Here is a 19,107-nt window from a genome sequence, read left to right on the forward strand (position 1 = left end):
TTAAATGTGCTTTAAAAAGTGGATCAGGCAGTATCCTTCAAACAAAATTTGCACAAAGTTGCAAGTGTGATATACCAATTGGAATTGGTCAGTCTGTAGAGCTAATGCCATGCTAATAGAAGATGGTAGTTTACATCTGGAGGTTTGGGTAATCTTGGGGGATAAGGGGAAAAGATACTGCCTAGGAAATAGACAGAGAGTGGGAGGAGCTCCCAGGGGCTTAACGGTTGAAAAACTTAAGAGAATCCACACTAACTTATCAGTCAAGTAAAAAGAGATGGCAGTAGATTTGTACTTTAAGACTTGCAACTAAATCTAGTTATTTCCTGTCTGATTTCCTTGGAAAGGCTGATATATGGGCGCTTTTTCCTGTGGGCTTCCTCATGTGGAGCTTACCCCCATCTCTGGCTGCTCTGTCTGGAAAAGCTCTGTTAGCTTGGGTGTATTGTCTGACCGTTGATCTTTGCCTCTGCATTATCCCCACTATTTCACAGAGACATCCTAGTCTGCCGTGTTTCTATCCAAAGTCAGACCAGATCAAATCAACCTGATGGCACATAATCAATCTACGTGTGTTGATCATGCGTACATTCTACATTCTATGTAAGAATCAAATACCTCAATATTTAAGGTCAATTTTAAAACAAGCAATGTAATAGTAATATTAGGTATCAACCAGAATAATTAATGTAAAGCATCCAAGGTTACAAAAGTTTCAGATGGGTAGATAAGTCATTTTAAACTTTATAGTAGCACAAGTCCTTCAGATCTGTTAAAATATACATAGGACAGGTTTTGAGGGCATTTTACTTGATGAACTGCATAGATTATGTATTAAAACTGTGCATTCTATGAAGGCTATCTAGATGTTCTCCAGACCACACAAGGACATTATTTTTCTGTTAAGATTTGTACAATCAGAAATGCTTCTAAATTATTCTCAGCATGGACACTCTTATGCATATTGTTGGAAGTTGGGAGCAGTATTAAGTGGGAAATAAGAGCTGTAGATCAAGATGTTTTCTTAGTAAAGTGGGTCATTTAAAGCTATTACAAATGTAACAGATACCAACCAGCACTCATATACTGTTCTGCTCAATTAGGGCATTCCATCATTCATATCCGCTTGAGTGTTCTTATGTGCAAATCCTCAAATACAGACATGCGGCCTCTTGAAACAGATCAAAATACACGCAAAGCTCTGCTTTTCCCAAAGTGATACTTTTAAATCTGTTGACTGCAACTCAGAGCAACAATTTGGGAATTGCTGAACTGACCCAACTGGAGAAAGGCAAGTTGGGCAAGGCTTGAATTAGACCAATATTGACAAAGGTAACTCTTAACTAGATCCTAAAAGAAGGAAATTTTGAAAAGTTGAAATCCTACTCGGCAATAGAATTAATCTGACTTCAGTGGCTGGATTAGCACATTTGTGCTAACCAATAATTTTGTTTATTTGGGTTCAACTTTGTGCAAACAATAAATCCAGCCACTAAATTACTGATGCAGATGTTTTATGGCAGACCATATTGGAACTGTATAATAATCATGTAACAATCTAAAAGGTGACTTTTCAAAAGGGGATCAATTATAAACTTTCCATGCTTTGTAATACAGTACTGAAGTGAAAAGACACTGTATTTATCCTTTTCTTACTTTCTATTTCAGAATGAGTTTTCAAGATGGTATTCTCATGTACCATACTGGAATTGGTTGGTCTGCAAATCTAATATCATGCTAATAGGGAGATGGCAATTTACATCTGGAGGTTGGATATTTCTCATATTCAGAAGTATTAATTGAGCCATTTCCCCCCTCTCTATATATTTGTATCAGGCGAAGTAATTTTTGAACAGTGATCCAAAGATGTGATGCTTTATGCCTTACATAAAACATTAAAAAAAACCCTCTAGGCTCATCTTATATACTTAAAGAGTTTAATTCATAATTACAGGCTGTATTTAGAATTTTTAAACAAAGTCTATAAATAGAGGTTAACCCTGCCTGAAAAAGTTCTTACAAGCCTTTAGTAGTAATGCCATCAAAGCTGACATAGCAGTGGTTTATTGAGATACTTTGAGTAAAAGTTCTGTGATCTATCAGTAACATAAAATGTCACATCAGGGGTCTCAGAACTTTTAATCCTATGCCTGAATGAATTAATGTTTGTGTACATATGCATGTACATGTATATATGAATATGGGTGACACAGATAATGTATTGGTCCACCAAGTAAACATTTAAAAATAAGAAATGCAGTTAATCACACAATTTGTATGATTAATGCCATGAAAGTCCATGAGAAAATTAAGGTTATTAATACTTGGCAAGAGGTTTTATTTTGTTTATTAGGTGTTTAAATTCTCATTTCTCAGTGCAAAAGAGAAAGTTTATCTAAACGAATATTTAAAAAATGAGGAAACACTACTTTCTTCAAAAGATTCTTGACAGCAGCATCCACAAGTAAATGGAAATACCTTATCCTGACAGTGGCAATTATGGAATCCTTTGCAGCAGAAGAAAAAAAATCCAATTCAGTCATAAATACCATATCATGCATTGGGGTGGGGTGGTGATGACACAGGACCACCTATTTTGTAGGCCTGCAGCCTAACTAAGCATCTCAGAATAAAAAGGAAGATAACTGGAATGAATTCAACACTCTGCACTATGTAACATACTATACAGAATAGGAAATAACTTATTTTCTTTAACATTCAATCTTATTTTGACTCGGTGACCACATAAGGGTATTTAATTTAAGGTGCAACCATCAGTTGGCATTCAATAAATTATACACAACAGTAACTGACTGTTGTAAGTTGTTTTTTTGTGTAGTCTACTCCCTACCTTATTTCATATTCAGCTGTCAAATCACCAATTTTTGCATATTTCACAAAAGAAACTGGCTCAATTAGTATCAGAATTCCTGACAGTGAATTTGGCCAGTCTAATTTTATGATCTCCCTGGAAAAATTCTAACTTTCTTTAGACTTTTAATGGACAGGCAAAAAGGTAGTTAATGCAGGGGGGAAAAGATACTTTCGATTAGATATCCAGTCCACTATTGGAGCTTCCAGTAAAAAGAAAACAAGAAGCATAATGCATTTCATATATTAAATATGAAATGCTATATCTGTAAAACATAAAATATAAAATTTAATACTGTATTGCCAGACATGAATATTTCAACACAAAGCAGGATTATCAGAATTTTTAATTACCTGAATATTTGCAAGCTAGATTTTTCTTTTTAAATAACTATAATTTGATTTAACTATATCACCAGTTTTACTTACAGGCCAAATGCAGGCCACCTGGAAGAACTAAAATAATTCAGTATTATAGGTATTGCAAATAGGACCCTTCTGAAAAGACATAAAACATGCCATCTAAGAATATTTTAGAAGATAAATCTCTTATATGTGACCTAGCCATCTTTAAAGGACAAATGTGTTCACTTCACACAGTTACTCACACCTGCGTTTCTAAAGATTTTCACACTGCAAAGAATATATTACACATAGAAAAAAGTACTTTGCATGAAACATATTTGTCCTTTGAAACTGTCCACAATATATTGCTGTGCATCGGTGTTCTAATTTTTAAAATGTAGAGTTGTCAGGGTTTTTTTTTTGATGTTAAAATAAGCTACTTTGGTGTAATAGTGTACAGTAAGAAAAATTCCAAGGTAAGTACAAATGGAAAATTGCTATATTAAACAATTACCAAATGAAAATAATGGATATGAAAAAGTTACAAATAAGATAATTGCTCAAAAAATCACATTTGCAGGATTTAAAGCCTTTTGACTTTCCCATTCATATGTAACTTGATTTACTTTAAGTATAGCTTAGATATCCAGGGAAAAGGAGAAATATTTGAAACAACTCTTCATGCTTCTGTTATTTCAGATTTACTGAGTGCAATTGCTAGTTCTAAATCTTCTTGCTCTTGCTGCTTCAATCTCGCTAGTCGCTCTTTCTCTTCTCTCTCACTTTCTCTTTTTGCCCATTCAATCATAACTTCTTCAGTAGGATACTAAAATAGAAAAAAACATGGACTTGTTAGTGGAACAGCAAGTAAGAACTTATGAACACTATAATATGGAAGGAATATGTCATTGCTTCTCCTTAAAATGTTTTTTTTTACTTTTCTGATAATCTCCCATCATAGTATTAACTAGATCAGACTCCACTTAGCTTCCAACCCAGGCAAAAAAGTCCCATGTGCTTTCATATGCTAAGTATACAGATGAATTATTTTAAAATACATCATACAATATACTAGTACTATAATTAATCACAAAAAATAGAAAACTAAATTTGTGAAGAGTTCTGTATCATGTGGTCAATAGATTCAGAACGTTATTTACATTTTCTCCACCTTTTTCAAGCAAATATATATCATATGACTGTCATGCAACACAGTAACTAAGGATCATGCAAACACTGCAGCCGGCTGCTTATTCAAATGCCTGGGCGGGAAACAAGAAACTTGCTGAATGACTGCTTGCTAAGGAAAGTGTTCAGAGCTAACATTGTCTTGTTGCAATATCAATTTATATTTTTAAATCCTGCACAGTGCATTTTCTAACAGCAACAGAAGCATATATAGTACTCTTAAAAGGTAAAGGTTTCCCCGCACATGCGTGCTAGTTGTTTCCAACTCTAGGGGCCGGTGCTCATCTCCGTTTCAAAGCCGAAGAGCCAGCACTTGTCCAAGGACGTCTCCGTGGTCAAGTGGCCGGCATGACTAGACGCCAAAGGCGCACAGAACACTGTTACCTTCCCACCGTAGTGGTCCCTATTTTTCTACTTGCATTATCACGTGCTTTCGAACTGCTAGGTTGGCAGAAGCTGGGACGAGTAACAGGAGCTCACTCTGTTATGCAGCACTCGGGATTCGACCCACCAAACTGCCGACCTTCTGATCGACAAACTCAGCGTCCTAACCCACTGAGCCACCGCGTCCTAATAGTACTCTTACAGGTTGATATATGGACATTGTATAATACTGTATGCAATTACAGCTAGATTAAAACATGAGAGAACTTTCAGAATTACTATATAATTGTTGTGTAGTGGTTAATGTGTTTATTGGAAGGCTAACAATGAGTATTTGTCTCCAAATAGATCTTGATGATGTATTCTTTAAGCAAGACATTACTAATATATAGGAACCCATTCCCATCCTCAAGGTTCATAGGAACATTCACTGTTCTTACAAAACAATCATTATTTAACTGAATATCTCCATACTTACAGTATTGAAATTAGCAAAATTATTGGAATCCATCTCTTTGCCTACTCCACTAGGAGCAAATGGGTCAGCTTCCTGCCCTTTGCAACCATCAGAACTTGGGAAAGGCTGGAAAGGATCATTTAATTTAAAAGATTCTGAAGACTCCAATTTGTGGATAGGTCTTTTTCCTACACCAAAATAACCAGTTAGCATAATTATGAACATGACAATAATTTATTCAGTATACAGTTGTATAAGTAATGCTACATATCCTAAACTCATGTGATTTTCTAAAATATTCTAAAGTTTCTAAAGGATGAGGGTTTTGACTTGCAGAGTAAATAATGTGTGCCACTATTTTCATTATACGGATGCTTTTGGAAATATAAAATGAGAACTAGTCATTTAATTCAAATCACAATGTTCATATTAGCCTAGGTTAAAATGGTTCAAATCAGCCATCCTTATCAAACTGAATTTAGTTTTTTATAGTATTAATATAGCAATACAAAAGAACAGCTTCTTTTATAATTTATTGCTTTGGATATTTAAAAAAATATAACCCAAAGTTTTTAAAAAATAAAAAATAGTTTGTAACTAAATTGGGCATTTTTGTAACAGAATGTGGGGAAAAAGCCCAGTCTAGCACAATATCAATGAAGAAGAAAAATAACAGCTCTCAAAAAAAAGCAGTATGGTTGCGTAAAGAACTCTCTTTATAAATTGAAAGACAAAACGGACAAGTATAAAAAGTGGAAAGAGGGACACATAACTAAGGTAGAACAGCAGCAAGTAGCCCGAGCCTGCAAAGATGAAGTGAGGAAAGCTAATGCTCAAAATGAACTAAGGCTTGCAATAAAAGTCAAAAATAACAAAAAAAGCTTCTTTCAACATGTAAAAAACAAGAAAAAAGTCAAGAAAACAATTGGTCCATTAATGGGAGAAAGTGGCAAGAAGGTAAAAAGCAATAGGGAGAAAGCAGAACCATTTAACTTGTTTTTTGCATCCATCTTTACACAAAGGGAAAAAACAGTCCAATCTATCAAAAACAGTACCGTAAAAAACAGATTAGAAACACAAGTTAAAATAGGCAAAAAAACGGTAAGTGAGCACCTGTCTACCTTAGATGAATTCAAATCACCAGGAACAGATGGATTACACCCCAACAGACGTGATCTCAGAACCACTGAACTATATCTTTCAAAGATCCTGAGGCACTGGGGAACTACTAGAGGAATGGAAAAGAGCTGATGTAGTTCCCATCTTCAAAAAAGGGGGAAAAATGGATCCAGGAAATTACAGACCTATCAGCTTGACCTCAATACCTGGGAAGATTTTGGAAAAGATAATCAAGCAAGAATCAGCAAACATCTAGAGGAAAACAAAGTCATAACCAAAAGCCAACATGGGTTTGTAAAAAAACAGATCATGCCAGATAAATCTTATTGCATTCTTTGACAAAGTGACAAAATTTGTGGACCAGAGGAATGCTGTGGATATAATTTACTTGGATTTCAGTAAGGCATTTGATACAAGTAGTCAACAACCTACTACTTGATAAGATAGAAAAATGTGGATTAGACAGCATGGCCACCAGATGGATTCATAACTGGCTGACCAGTCGTACTCAGCGTGTGGTCCTCAATGGAACTGCATCTACATGGAGGGAAGTGTGTAATGGGGTGCCCCAAGGCTCTGTTCTAGGCCCAGTGCTGTTCAACATCCTTCATAAATGATTTGGATGAAGGGATACATGGGGAACTCATCAAACTTGCAGACAACACCAAGCTGGCAGGAATAGCCAACACTCCAGAAGACAGGCTTAAGATACAGAAGGATCTTGACAGACTTGAACATTGGGCGCTATATAACAAAATGAAATTCAATGGTGAAAAAAGTAAGGTTCTACATTTATGAAGAAAAAACAAATGCACATATTAAAAGTGGTGCTTGGCTCAATAATAGTTAAGTGCGAGAGGGATCTTGGAGTCTTAGTGGACAATCACTTAAATACAGTATGAGCCAACAGGGTGCTGCAGTTGCCAAAAAAGCTAACACAGTTCTAGGCTGCATTAACAAAGGGATAGAATCAAGATCATGTGAAGTGTTAATACCACTTTATAACGCCTTGATAAGACCACACTTGGAATACTGCATCCAGTTTGGCCACCACAATGTAAAAAAGATGTTGAGGCTCTAGGAAGAATGCAAAGAAGAGCAACAAAGATGATTAGGGGACTGGAGGCTAAAATATATAAAGAATGGTTGTTGGAATTGGGTATGTCTAATTTAATGAAAAGAAAGACTAGGAGGGACATGATAGCAGTGTTCCAATATCTCAGTGGTTGCCACAAAGAAGAGGGAGTCAAGCTATTCTCCAAAGCTCCTGAAGGCAGGACAAGAAGCAATGGATGGAAACTAACCAAGACAGGACAAGAAGCAATGGATGGAAACTAACCAAAGAGAGAAGCAATCTAGAACTAAGAAGAAATTTCCTGACAGTTAAAACAATTAATCAGTGGAACAACCTGCCTCCAGAAGCAGTGGATGCTCCAACACTGGAGGTTTTTAAGAAGAGACTGGACAGCCATTTGTCTAAAATGGTATTAGATTTTCTGCCTGAGCAGATTAGCTTAGAAGACCTCCAAGGTCCCTTCGAACTCTATTATTCTGTTAAAAAATATAGAACGCTCCTTTTACAGTTTCATTACATCTGAAAAAAGCTCCATATAAACCTCAGTATTTACAGATTTAATGCTGCTTCTTACCAGGTGGGGGAGGACAAGGTCTGGTAGGTGTTCCAGTTTTAGGAGGCAGAGCAGGAGGAATATCTTCATTTTTGACTGGAGCTTCCTCAAACAAATTTTTTGTTATAACTATATTGTTAACAGTACTTGTTGCAGATGAACTAAAAGGATCTTCATTGTTCGTCTTAAAAAAAAGAAAGGAAATAACTCCATTATGCACAAGTTAGTGTCTTTTTTTATTTACTGATCATTATAAGCCTCATACTGTTGCTCCCAACTGCTGCTTATTAAGCTCCTATGAATGTCATTACTTGATTCCCACCAGCCAGTTTTTCACCATAAACCAATGCTTTCTCCAATTTTTCATTTTTACAATACAGGTAGTCCTTGACTTACAACAGTTCACTTAGTGACTGTTTGAAGTTACAACAGCACTGAAAAAAGTGACTTATGACCATTTTTCACTTGTATGACCGTTGCAGCATCCCCATGGTCACGTGATTTTCATTTGAATGCTTGACAACTGACTCACAATTATGACGGTTGCAATGTCCTGGGATCATTTCAGCACCTTTTGTAACCTTCTGACAAGCAAAGTCAGTGGGGAAGCCAGATTCACTTAACAACCATGATACTAATTTAACAACTGCAGTGATTTACTAAACCGGGGATCTTCAAACTTGGCCCTTTTATGACTTGTGGACAAGTCATAAAAGGGCCAGGTCTGAAGACCCCTGCGCTAAACAAATGTGGCCAGAAAAAATAAAATGGGGCAAAACTCAACAAGTTTCTCACTTAGCAACATAAATTTTGGGCTCAACTATGGTTGAAAGTTAAGGACTTCCTAATCATATATGCATGCTTTAATATAAAGATCTCCGTAATCATATATGCATGCTTTAATATTTTCCCTAGAGGTGCTATCTGAAGTTTCAATTTTATGGTATATTTACAGGAAACAGAACAAAGGCTATGCAGCCACTCCTTTAGCCTATTTTATTTAGCAACTATTCACAGTATGATGGTAATAATAATTTAATAATTTAAAATATAATAATTTTTTAAAATAATTTTCCAACTAATGCAGGCACTTGTAATCCAACTTCTGCACTTGACAACAATGTGCACTGGAGTGAGAATAATGCCGCATGAGAGAATTTTATCTAAACAGGATGGCAGCAACGAGTGATCTTCGCACCCTCTTTTTCTCTAATTATTTTGCTTCCAATTTAAGGAATGGTTTGTGGTCACTAAACATGGAGAGTGTGTATTATTTAATGGGGATTTAGGGTGCTCCAAGAAGTAATAATTTCTATAGCTACTCAGATCTTTCATATTTGTTTATTACCACTTCATTAAATATTAATGATAGACAGATGTTTGCCACTGTAAAGTCCTTTTAATTTAAATGAAGAGTATAGATCTTGATGGCCCCTTTGGAAAAACTATTTGTGTGTAAAGTTACTATATGGTGTGTTTGTGTGTGTCCTTCAATGTTGTGTTTTTGCTGTATCATTTCCTGTGAATGACGAAACTGAATTGAAGGATTGCACACTCAGTTTCACTATTTCAATGTCAATTCTGCTGCAACAAATTCAGATTATGGGTTGGCTTAATGAATTACCAAATAGTATAACTTCAGAAATAAGCTGAACTAGTCCACTCCAGAGATTATATTCTGAGAACTGAAGGGAAAAAAATCAGCTAATGCATGAGACTGTATGAGTGCCCACGGTGTAATTTCCATTAACCACAACACTTTTATTAGGAAAACAAATAATCCCATAGTTAATGAGACATAGTTCAAAATGGGAATTAAGTTACCATTTAGCTTAAATTACAATAATGTTTGCTGAAGTTTTATTTTGTTACTCAACAAGTTTATGCTTTGTCCACAAGCATTAATTATTTCAAATTACCTTTGACAAAGTGCTGAAATCAGCAAAGTCACAGCTAAATGATTCGTTTCCAAACAAAGATGCAAAGGGATCTGTAGCTGTAGTAAGCAAAGGAAAACATGAAGGAAAGAAGATAAATCCAATGGACTACACATGCAAGGATCTAAAAAGAGCCAATTTGGTGCAGTGGTAAAGGCATCAGGGTAGAAAACTGGGAGACTGCGAGTTCTAGATATGCCTTAGGCACAAAGCCAGTTGGGTGGCCTTCGGTCGGACTCTCAGCCCTAGGAAGGAGGCAATGGCAAGCCAACTCTGAAATTTTGCCAAGAAAGCGGTAAGCACTTGTCCAGGCAGGAAGCAGTAAGGACTTGTCCAGGCAGGAGTCTACACTGATTTGGAGACTCAAAAACCAAAAACCATGCAAGATGAAAAACAGGAAACAGATTACTTTATTTATTGAACTATCTGCATTTTCATCAGATATGGAAGAAGGTTTATGTAAAGCTCACTACCGCTCAGCTCTCATTCAGTTAATTATAGGGAAATAAACTAAAAAATATCTCAGGACTGCCGCCAAAATATTTAGAGGTTATTCCAAGAGGTGATGGAAATCATTTTGCTTATTGTGCCCCTCAAAATGTACAAAGGAATTCAAACTCAAAAAAAAATTAGTTTTCTGTTTCACTTGTATGCATATTGTTACAATGAAATACAGGACATTTGATGCCATTCAAAAGACACACTACATGAAAAAGACCAAGGACCATACAGCTCATTTCTAGAAACTGATAGCCAAGTTACACTTTCTTTTGACACAGATTTTGCCATGACTACTACCCATTGGTAGATGCATTTTTCACACAAATGGTAACATTAACTCTTCCATCATAGTCTGATAAATGACCCAAATGAGTATGTTAAGAAGGATTACAGTTGCAAATAGTGCATGAAAAAGACAAGCTGGCAGGCACAAACTTGTCACTGGTGGTTTTTTGAACTAATTGTGTTGATACAGTGTCAAAGCTAAAACTTGCTGATTATAATCAGTTGGCTTCTCTGCAGCTATAAAGATTTTCTAATGATCTTAAATAAGGGAAGTACAGGATAGTTGATAGATTTGTTTTTAATATACCTGCAAGATTAATATATCAAATAGTGCTATTTTTTTTTAAAAAAATAAGACTGCCTAAACCAGACATATCAAACTCGCGACCTCACGCAATGTATCAGGACTGTTTTGCCATTGACGGCAATGGGGTGGGTGCGGCTTCCGCATGACGCGTCCAGCCCATGAGCCGGCAGTTTAATACCCCTGGCCTAAACAAAACTCAGGCTTGTGTTTGTACAGCAATAAGAATTGCATTGAAAAGTAAAAGATAAAAAACAACTTTGCAAGAATCTCACAGGAACTTGCAAACCTCACAAGAAGCACCACAAAACAGCCCTATGAAAAACAGCACTTGAGAACAGTTGATGCTTCTTCTTGTTGATTCAGGATGTTATTACAAATGAACAATTACTATTTTATAGCTAATGCTAAATTCAGACGTTCAGAATGCACAGGAACCACATGGGGCCTACCTTCCCAAGGGATGCCCATTAAACTGCAACCTCATTGATCTGAACAGGGAAAGGGGCATGAGGGCTCACGTGCTTAGAACGCTGGGTGGATCATCAGCAAGCCCACCTTTGAGACCCAAGTGCTGCTATGTGATGGGATAAGGTCCTGTCATTCGCTCCAGCTCCTGCCCACCTAGCAGTTTGAAAGTGTGCTAACCCAGGTAGATAAATAGGTGCCCCTTTGCTGGGCATATTAATGGAGACATGAAAGGAGCCCCCAACTGGGTGTCTCCTGGGCAATAATGATGTCACTAACTAATTCTTTCAAACCAAAAGTGACTCGGTGCTTCCGACACAAAAACAGTAGCATCTGAATACAAACCCCAGGTAGCATGAAAAAGCAGCTTTGGATGTTTATATAATAAGAAGTAGTGTAAAAGACCGGGTTCGCACATGAGGGTCCAAATAAACTGATTTATTACTAAACAGCCTATGCACAGGAATCTTATCAACTAAGGTTAGCACCTGTTTGGAGTTAAAGGTTCATGGAATTCAAGGGAGTGGATACCAAAGGTGCTTTTTCACAAAGCAACTGGACTTACTTGTTTTTGTTTGAAAATGTTTCGCTTCTCATCCAAGAAGCTTCTTCAGCTCTGACTGGATAGTGGGGAATGGAAGGATTTATACTCCTTGCAGGCAGCTGATCATTTGCATTCTTTTAGAGTCGTTGAGGCCACCTGGAAGTTTATCTGTGTCATCAGGGTCACCTGAGTAGTGCAAATGGGTGTGGAGCCTTCTTGGAACTGCTGAAAAGACTGTGTTGTAGACTGGAGATAGATGGTGTCGGATCCCTCCCCCTCTGTTGAGAGAGGGCTGCTCAATTTTGACAAGGATGGCCTCTTTGACCCGTCTTTCAAACCAGCGGTCCTTTCTGTACAAAATGTGGACTTTGCTATCTTTGAAAGAGTGGCCTTTGTCTTTTAAATGCAGATGGACTGCTGAATCTTGTCCTGATGGGTTTGTTCTATGTTGTGCCATGCCCCACCATCTAGTCAGAGCTGAAGAAGCTACTTGGATGAGAAGTGAAACGTCTTCAAAGAAAAACTAGAAAGTCCAGTTGCCTTGTGAAAAAGCACCTTTGGGATAGCTATGACCTGGAAGACTGAGAATCTCCATAGACATCAAGGGATTGGACCTAGTCCATTTGTGGCTACGTAGAGATTCTAGACTGATCCCTTAACTCTGCCCCCATATTCTGCCATTGTTCTCCTACAGATAGTTCATCATCCACATATTGGCACTATTAAGGCCAGCCCGCTAGGTCAGAGGTCCCTAACCTTTTGGGCACCAGGGAGTGGTTCCACAGAGAGAGGCTTTTCTGGGGACCGGAGGGTGCGTGGTTTTGTGTGCTGCCATTGTTCTCCTACAGATAGTTCATCATCCACATATTGGCACTATTAAGGCCAGCCCGCTAGGTCAGAGGTCCCTAACCTTTTGGGCACCAGGGAGTGGTTCCACAGAGAGAGGCTTTTCTGGGGACCGGAGGGTGCGTGGTTTTGTGTGCTGCCATTGTTCTCCTACAGATAGTTCATCATCCACATATTGGCACTATTAAGGCCAGCCCGCTAGGTCAGAGGTCCCTAACCTTTTGGGCACCAGGGAGTGGTTCCACAGAGAGAGGCTTTTCTGGGGACCGGAGGGTGCGTGGTTTTGTGTGCTGCCTGCATCCTGTGGATGGGGCTTTGCTTGTTTGTGCAGCCCGGTTGCTGGCATGCCATGGCCTGGTACTGGTTCACGGATCAGGGACCCCTGCTCTAGATTGTCTTTTATGGTTGAAGTTTCAACAAAAACACTAAATTTAAACTCTGTACTGCACTTAGTCTGACTCTTCAGGAATAAATTCTCTTCGGAACATATTGGACATCTTGATTCAATTTTCCATAGATTTGAGTTTAAATATGGGATCTAGATTAGTAAAACCTTATGTAATGTTATGAATCATTTGGTCAATTTTTTTCTGAAATGATGAGGCTTATGTGATATTACTTTATAATCTGAGAAGAGTTGATAAGGAATAAAGACTAGCTTAGCCCAGGTAGCCTCTGAGCTGGAAGAGCAATTTAGGACTTGTCCAAGTATCTATTTAACCCTTAAAACACCAGCATGTAGAAATTCAGCTGTCAGAACTTCAGCTTTCAACTTAAAGTTATATATAAACAGATTTTCGGATAACACCAAAATGTTATGTCTAACTGGGAAAAATAGGAAAGGGAGTATTCAGAAAAGTTTTGAGTATAAAAGCTTCTAAATGTGAAACGGTCAGATGCTGGAAGCAGTGTCAGAATGTGCTTTCACTTCTGGTGTGTTAAATAACTCCTCGGCTCTTAAAATGTTTAAATCCTTGTCTGCTGTTGGGTGTGACAATTATGTCAAATTTGATGCCTTCAAAGTATAATAATTAAGTATCATTGTATCAAATATTTCTGTAAACCGGTACCTCAAAGCCATTACATAATCACATTTGATTATGGTGCTAATCACATTTAATGCTAATGATTTTAAATGAATTATACTTCTTGGGTTCAAGCTAATCAAATTTAACATGTTTACAGAAGTTAATCTAAGTTAAGAGAACACAAAAATGTATTCTGGCAGATGTAAGGTCAAGTTATGCTTAAAATTATGAAACACATCAAAATGCATTAACTGTTCATTTTTGATTGAAAAATAAAGTAATTAAGCTATTAAAATGGTTAATCTGACTGAGCTTGATGTCTTTTAGAAACCTACAAAATGCAGGTAAATCTAACACACTTAAATTGGGGAAGTAATGAAGCTTAGTCTGTATAACTTGGCTTGTTCATAACAAGGGAGTTCTAAAATATAGTCCAAACATAGCAACTTTAAAACTTACAGACTTCAACTCATGGAATTCCTTAGTCACCATGGCTGGCTGAGGTATTCTGGGGATTGAAGTCCACAAGTCTTAAAGTTGCCAAAGTTTGGAGACCCCTGATACAGCTTATGGACAACGAATTCCTATGGAGACATTACTTGGTATCTATCAGATTCCCCTACATTACTTTCTTTTAATCTAACAGGAATTTAAAAGTAAAATTATTAAACTGCATAATTTCAGTAGCATGCTTAACAGTCAATGGTAATCATAATCCAGTATTATGTAAATGAGCAAACTTGCCTTGGAAAGAAAAAAAAGTAAAGTAAGTTGGGCCTGATTATAATGGTTGAGGAGGTATCGTAGGAACTGTCTTCACTCTGCTTCCTTGTAAAGGCTCCTTGATAATCTATGCCCACTGTGGGAGCCATTTTGGGTAAGCAGCTATGATGTACTCTCAAAAATCCAAATATGCCTCACATCTCAAATAGTTTAATATTGTCATCATAATTTCTTACCTGGATCACTTGATGCAGTCACAGCAGTTCCACCAGGAGCAAAAGGATCATTATGTTTCAATGTTTCTGTCTAAAATTTAAAATCCATTAACTAGCTTGCTACAAATTCTTAAAATCAAACATGCTAATTTTTGCCTGAGTATTAAAGAGAGAAATCTAAATGAACATTAAACTATACTTGAGTCATTTAAAATATATTCTATCTAGTCCAGTATTTAGCTTTTCAGAAAGTTATTTTCAAAACTGCAGTATTAAAACAAATTCTTTTCTGGTTGAAGCATCAATAACCTTTCATATATGGTTACAAACTGAACCAACCGGTATCCCTTCTGAAGTTATTAAAACGCCAGCACTGTGAAGAATACTGTTAGTCTACATCTGGTTCTCCATAAACACCAGTACTCTTAACCATAGTACTCTTAACTCTTAAAAAGAGCCTTGGTGGAGCAGTGGGCTAATGCCTCCTTAAGTAACACCAGCTGCCTGCAATTAGTGCAGGTTCGCATCCCACCAGGCTCAAGGTTGACTCAGCCTTCCATCCTTCCCAGGTAGGTAAAATGAGGACCCAGATTGTTGGGGGCAATTAAGCTGACTTTGTAATAATGCCGCTTAGGGGGTGTGTGAAGGCCCTAATAAGCAGGCATATACATAGAATGAAGGCTACTGCTAAGCTTGTAAGCCGCCCTGAGTCTTCAGAGACGGGCGGGATATAAATGGAATTAAAATAAATAAATAAAAATAAACCATTTAAGTGTATCACATTAAATTATATGGGCCATGAATTAAAGGATCAAGTGGATTCACTTAAAATAAAAGGGAAATGGGGAACAGTTGTTTTGAGAACTTCCTAAGATATAACAGTTCTATTTAGCCATTGTGAAATCTCATGCTATCTAATAATTCTAGATTTCATTAAATACCAAGAGACTTAGGTTGTCTAAGCCAAACCTCCAGGTGATCGCAAAGATTCATAATGCAGCTGTGCAAATAAAAGGTCAAGTGTCTAATGTCTGTGAAATATACCTGTCCATAGAGGACAAGGAACAAGCAAGTTTATTTATATGAAAACTAATGGAGACATTTCATACCAAAATCCGCCATACACACAGTACTAATCTCTTCTCTCAGACTTACTGTGGAATTGTTGTTGCTGGTTGCACTGAAGGGATCAATATTCCCAAAGGGATCTGATGATGACTGCTTAAAAAAGTTATCAGCAGCAAAAGGATCTGAACCTTTAAAGGGATCACTACCAAAAGGATCTTAAAGACAGCGAAATGAAGACAATGTTACTAGAAGTGTGCTTAGTTGTTTCCTACTGTAAATATTTATCACAAAAACTATAAAACGTGCCCAGCTTTAATATTACATTGCTAGTTTATGTATTCTCTACCAATTAGAACATTAATTAATGCTCCATGTTGCATTTTGTCCCCCAGCGTAAAGGCTACTTCAACACACTCAATTTTTAACCGTACATGAGTCTTTTCCAAAATGGTCCCTTCCATCCCCCCACAAATGTTTGATCTACAACTCCCATCATTCTAGCTTGCTGATATACTAACTGAAACCAAAATATTTGGAGGATTTATACAATAAAGAATTCCACCCCATTATGCAGTCTTTAACATTCTTTAATTATGGATTCCCATCTTGAATTTTTTTTCTTTTAAAAGATTAAAAGGAAAGAAAATAAATACTCACCAATCTTGCCAAATGGATCATCCTTGAAAGGATCATCTATTTAGAGAGTAAAACATTGTTCAGCTTTGTTCAAAATTATCGCAATATGGATAAAGGTTTATAGTTATCTCAATCTGTTTGCCACAACCACTCTATATAGTGCAATAGCATTTTTTTAAAAAAAATTCTTCACTAATATCCACTGATAACTATTTGGACTTTTCCCCAATGGAAGTCTTAGTGTCCACAAACCAAAAAAAGAAACAAATGTCGCTTAACTATAGAAATGAGGAACTAGGTCAACTAAGGAAGGTGACCTTGTCAGAGATATGAAACCCTTTTGCCAATGGAACAAGGGATAAAATGTATTTTAAATCCAAAACAGCCAGATAACATTCAGAACTGGATCAGAAAGATAGGTTCACAACTATGAGGAGGAGGTACACAAGTTATCTTATTATAGCTGATCTCAAAATCTGGTTTAGCTTTCCTGTGGAGTTTTACTTGCTGCCCATTTCATTATCCAAAGTGACTCTGAATAACCTATTGGTCTAGGACTAGGTCCTAGACATGCGGCTCCCAGTCGTCCTCTGCCATTTGCAGAGAGACAGAGAGAGGCACTTGCGCTTCCTCCCCCCCCCCGTGTGTTTGTGTGTGTGTGCGTGTGTGTAACTCACACTGTTCTCTGAGAAGCTCAAAAGCTTATTGGGCGGGGCTCCTGCCTTTGCTGCATTTCCACAGGAAGCAGCAGCAGCAGCAGGAGGAGAGCCAGCCCAATAAGTATGTGTGTCAGCTTGTCCGAAAACAGTGTGAAGCCAGCTTGCCAGGTGACCAGAAGATCGGAGAATGGGAGGGGGGGGAGAGAGAGGGAGGGAAAGAGAGGGAGAGAGAAAGAGGGAGGGAGGGAGGGAGAGAGAGAGAGAGAAAGAGAAAACTCATGCACAGCAGCCTCTATTTCTTTTTAATTAATCCCAGTGTTTTTTTTCTCTGGGAAACGGGTCCAAGTGGCTCTTTGAGTGTTTAAGGTTGCCGACCCCTGGTCTAGGTTATCTAGTCTAGTGAAGCTGATATCAAATGAGCAACAATAGACAGATCTTCAGTTATTTAGCCTTTATTTAGTAGTTTTTTTTTTAAAAAAGGCAAAGCTTTCAAACAAGGAAAATTTAAGTGGGGACAATAATATACTTAATATTTACTGTAACAAAAAACTTGTATAAATTGATATAATTTAGTTCAATCGCCTTGATAAATGCAGAAATCCACTCTCATCAAAAGGCTGCCCAATTAAATGAAACTAACTCACTGGATAATTGGTTCAAAGGTCAATTGAAGTATCACTATGAATCCTTAGTAAATTGTTAGGGAAAGGAAACTGAACATACTTACTACCAACGAAGGGATCAGACTCAAAAAAGTCCAAGTTGGCATCTGTTGTCTGATCAGAGGGTTGATGAGAACCTTCATTTACTAGATCTTCCTAGAAGAAAAAAAGTTTAAATGTACATATTGTTATTACATAAGTCAGGGGTCCCCAACTGTGGGTCGCAGCCCACTACCACTACTGGCCAATGGGCCATGTGAATGGCTGGCCGGTGAGCGTGTGTACGCACAATCCCACTCGCATGAGCATTGTGGGTGTTTGTGGCCCCACTCATGTGAGCGTCAAGAGTGCTCATGCCCCCACTCGCGCAAGCAATGGGTATTTGTGTGAGTGCATGCGGGTTCATCCCCACACAAAACCATCCCTTCTTTCTTCCTCCCCCAGCTCCAGGCCACCAACCCCAAAAGGTTGGGGAACTCCGATATAAGTCACCTCTTTCACTTACATCTCACTAAAGACAAGAAACTCTTCTCCCAAACTAATTAAATCAGTAAAAAAAAAGATCTTGAGCACATTTTTTTCTGTACTCTCAAGATCCTTTGTAATTAACCTTAGGGAAATTACAACATAATAAAGTGGAGCTCGGATCCTGTGTATCAGTGAGCGGGTTTCTGCTTATGGATCCTCCCAGTTTTAGCATTAGTACACCAATTATTTTAGTCTGACTTTTCCATACAGTCTCGTATGGAGGATACTTCAGAAGAGCATGGAATTGTAAGATTCTTATGGGAATAATGGGAAAAACCCTACTCCTTCTACAGGTAGTCCTCGACTTACAACAGTTCATTTAGTGACAGTTCAAAGTTATAAAACTGAAAAAAGTGACTTATGACCATTTTTCACACTTACGACTGTTGCAGCATCCTCATGGTCACTTGATCAAAATTCAGATGCTTGGCAATTGACTCATATTTATAACGGCTGAAGTGTCCCAGGAAGATGTGATCCCTTTTTGTGACCTTTTGACAAGCAAAGTCATGCGGGAACCCAGATTCATTTAACAATAGTGTTATAACTTAACAGCTATAGTGATTCACTTAACACCTATGATAAGAAAGATTGTAAAATGGGGCAAAATTCACTTAACAACTGTCTCGCTTAGCAAGCGAAATTTTGGGCTCAATTGTGGTCGTAAGTTGAGGACTACCTGTATAGGTTCTCACATCAACCTACAAAATG

The 19,107-nt window shown here is 37.6% G+C and overlaps 1 protein-coding gene across 3 annotated transcripts in view; it reads right to left on the reverse strand.

Annotated features, from left to right (window-relative positions):
- Positions 1 to 1,920: 1,920 nt before the first annotated feature.
- EPS15 (epidermal growth factor receptor pathway substrate 15) overlaps positions 1,921 to 19,107 on the reverse strand; it is a 65,661-nt gene continuing 48,474 nt past the window's right edge. For all 3 annotated transcript variants that reach the window (XM_083359594.1, XM_083359593.1, XM_083359592.1), the window contains 8 exons: positions 17,934 to 18,024; positions 16,569 to 16,604; positions 15,999 to 16,126; positions 14,865 to 14,934; positions 9,912 to 9,988; positions 8,014 to 8,176; positions 5,267 to 5,433; positions 1,921 to 4,042 (listed from right to left, as the gene is read on the reverse strand). In XM_083359594.1, the coding sequence (XP_083215720.1) occupies positions 3,896 to 4,042; positions 5,267 to 5,433; positions 8,014 to 8,176; positions 9,912 to 9,988; positions 14,865 to 14,934; positions 15,999 to 16,126; positions 16,569 to 16,604; positions 17,934 to 18,024 (879 nt within the window). In that variant the 3' untranslated portion in view covers positions 1,921 to 3,895. The remainder of the gene's footprint in view (positions 4,043 to 5,266; positions 5,434 to 8,013; positions 8,177 to 9,911; positions 9,989 to 14,864; positions 14,935 to 15,998; positions 16,127 to 16,568; positions 16,605 to 17,933; positions 18,025 to 19,107) is intronic.

Source organism: Vipera ursinii (genome assembly GCF_947247035.1).
Source record: "Vipera ursinii genome assembly, chromosome: 3".
NCBI classification, from domain to species: Eukaryota; Metazoa; Chordata; class Lepidosauria; order Squamata; family Viperidae; genus Vipera; species Vipera ursinii.